A 2,513-nucleotide genomic window follows, 5' to 3' on the forward strand; every position below is an offset into this window, starting at 1 on the left:
ATCCTGGGGACGACCCTGTCTAGATAATAGATTACCTTCGCTCCAGTAAGTGTTTACAGTCAGAACTGCTCGAAAGCTCGAATCAACGGCTTCTAGATGATCTGGTTCAGGCAAAAGCGATTTCTCCGGCTCATCACCACGCCGTCCAGTCGCCTTAATTAAAAAAAATCAGTGCAATCTACTAGCCACGAGACAAGGAAACGTAGCGTCAACCAACCTCCTGCAAATAGTCAATCGCTAGAAACGTGGGCATAACGTGACCAACGACACACGAATGAATGAATATTTGAATGAATGAGTGAATGGTTTGTTCGCACGTGGCGCCATCCGACAGCCAATCACGTGCCGTTAATCACATGACTATTACCTATAATCACATGACACTAACACAAACTAACCATGTGACCTAATTACAGCAATGACGTCACTCTGAAAATAAATGGCGCTGAGTGAATTGCTGTTTGTCTCAGTGCTGGCAGTTTGGGCTTGGTACTTGCTCATTGTCCACGGCGCGGCCCTCATTTACGCGTAAACAGTCGCTGCATCGTGTCAAAGAGGAAACATTCCGTGACATTGTTGAATTACTGTAGACATCTCAAACTGCATCGATCAAGACAGACAGACGGATCGAAAACGTACTCGGACGACCTTCCATTCGTGTCTCTCATCAAGGTGTGGTGAATAGTCAAGTAAAGCGTCTGGAAGGGCATGTTTGTTGTTGGCGTGTCCCGTATAATCTGTTGCTACACATGTCTAGGCATTTGCTGCACATGTATATGCATTTGCTACATTGTACTGTTATATGGAGTGTAGAGTTTTGTTTGCTGGCTTGGCGTCTTCAGGAAGAATTTGATGTAAAGAATATGTAAATTAATTACAATTTAAATTTAAATGTGTAAGTGACCTTCGTGATCAAAGTTGTGATGTGTCATTCATTACTTCTAATTGATGATACCAACTGTAGAGCAATGATGGTAAACGAAATCTTTGTGACTTTGTATTTGAGTATTAGAACAGGGGTGGTGGTGGTGGTGGTGGTGGTGGTGGTGGTGGTGGTGGTGGTGTGTGTGTGTGTGTGTGTGTGTGTGTGTGTGTGGTGTGTGTGTGTGTGTGTGTGTGTGAGTGTGTGTGTGTGAGTGTGTGTGTGTGTGTGTGTGTGTGTCTGTGTCTGTGTCTGTGTGTTTGTGCGTGTGTGTGTGTGTGTGTGTGTGTGTGTGTGTGTGTTTGTTTGTGTGTGTGTGTGTGTGTGTGTGTGTGTGTGTGTGTGTGTGTGTGTGTGTGTTTACATTGTAATCGTCTCATTTTATTCTGTTTATTTAATCTTAGCCTTTGCTTGGCGATGATGGCAGTCTTCGTGACAACCTTACAACATTTTTTCAACAAGATTATCCACAAGAGAAGGTCATAGAAGTCATAACAATATTTAGATGATGACGTCATCTTTCTATTGTTTTATAGTTTGAAATTCTATTTTGTGTGATGGATGAGACAGATCCTGCTATTGAAATTATCAATCAATTGAGAAAGGAATATCCAAAAGTTCAAAGTAGATTGTTTCTAGGTCAGTGATTTAGATGGTGCATACACATCGTGTGGTTCAGAAACACAAACACACACACACACACACACACACACACACACACACACACACACACACACACTGTGACACGCACAGTGCAATGACTATTGTTTGTATGAGATTTGTATTGATGGTTGTAGGTGGTAAATGCATTGGAGTTAACCCAAAAATCAATAACATGATTACAGCATTTGAAGAGTCACAATACGAATTTATCTGGATATGTGACAGCAGCATCATGGGTATGTATGACAATGTATACTCCCCAGTACTTGCATACTCATACAACTTTATTTGTCTTGATATTTCAGTGTCTAGTGATAACCTCCTCGAGATGGTCACATGCTTGGATCCCGGAGTTGGGATAGTACATCAGGTAGGATGCAAGGAAGTGTTACACAGCATGTCATATTGTCCATACGAAGTGGCATTCATACGCACATCAGTTTGTAAACCGGATTTCAACTCAAGGAGATTCTTAAAGCCTTTTCACACTACACTTCAAAGCCCATTGAACACGTGCATTTATACCTAATGCTCATTGGCTGTCAAACCACACGTAATGTGCATTTACTCAAATCGTATACGGAGGTGGTTTGAAGTTTTGAAGTGGATTCAATGCACATTGGTGACTGCACGTGGCACTACGCTTACTCTTAATGTCTGTACATAGACAGCACTAGATCTACATTCCCTCTTTATCCTGTGGCTGTGGCCTAGTTGGATGTGGTACTGTAATGTAACCAAAGAGAGATTTATCTCTGCGAAGACACTGGCAGCCGTGATGACCACAGGTTCTAACGCACGTTACACGGATAGGCGTGTGTATGACGTTTATGTGGATTGCGTTTTCCTAGTGTAAAATGGGTCAATGCGCATTGAATGCACATCCAATTCACATCTGCTGCAAAGTGGATTGAATGCAGTTTAATGT

The 2,513-nt window shown here is 42.1% G+C and overlaps 1 protein-coding gene across 1 annotated transcript in view; it reads left to right on the forward strand.

Annotated features, from left to right (window-relative positions):
• Positions 1 to 428: 428 nt before the first annotated feature.
• Positions 429 to 2,513, forward strand: part of LOC134185676 (ceramide glucosyltransferase-like) — a 5,451-nt gene continuing 3,366 nt past the window's right edge. The window contains exons 1-6 of the mRNA XM_062653524.1: positions 429 to 528; positions 591 to 672; positions 1,327 to 1,401; positions 1,459 to 1,561; positions 1,720 to 1,821; positions 1,891 to 1,955. Coding sequence (XP_062509508.1) covers positions 440 to 528; positions 591 to 672; positions 1,327 to 1,401; positions 1,459 to 1,561; positions 1,720 to 1,821; positions 1,891 to 1,955 — 516 coding nt within the window. The 5' untranslated portion in view covers positions 429 to 439. The remainder of the gene's footprint in view (positions 529 to 590; positions 673 to 1,326; positions 1,402 to 1,458; positions 1,562 to 1,719; positions 1,822 to 1,890; positions 1,956 to 2,513) is intronic.

Source organism: Corticium candelabrum, chromosome 10, assembly GCF_963422355.1.
Source record: "Corticium candelabrum chromosome 10, ooCorCand1.1, whole genome shotgun sequence".
Lineage (NCBI taxonomy): Eukaryota > Metazoa > Porifera > Homoscleromorpha > Homosclerophorida > Plakinidae > Corticium > Corticium candelabrum.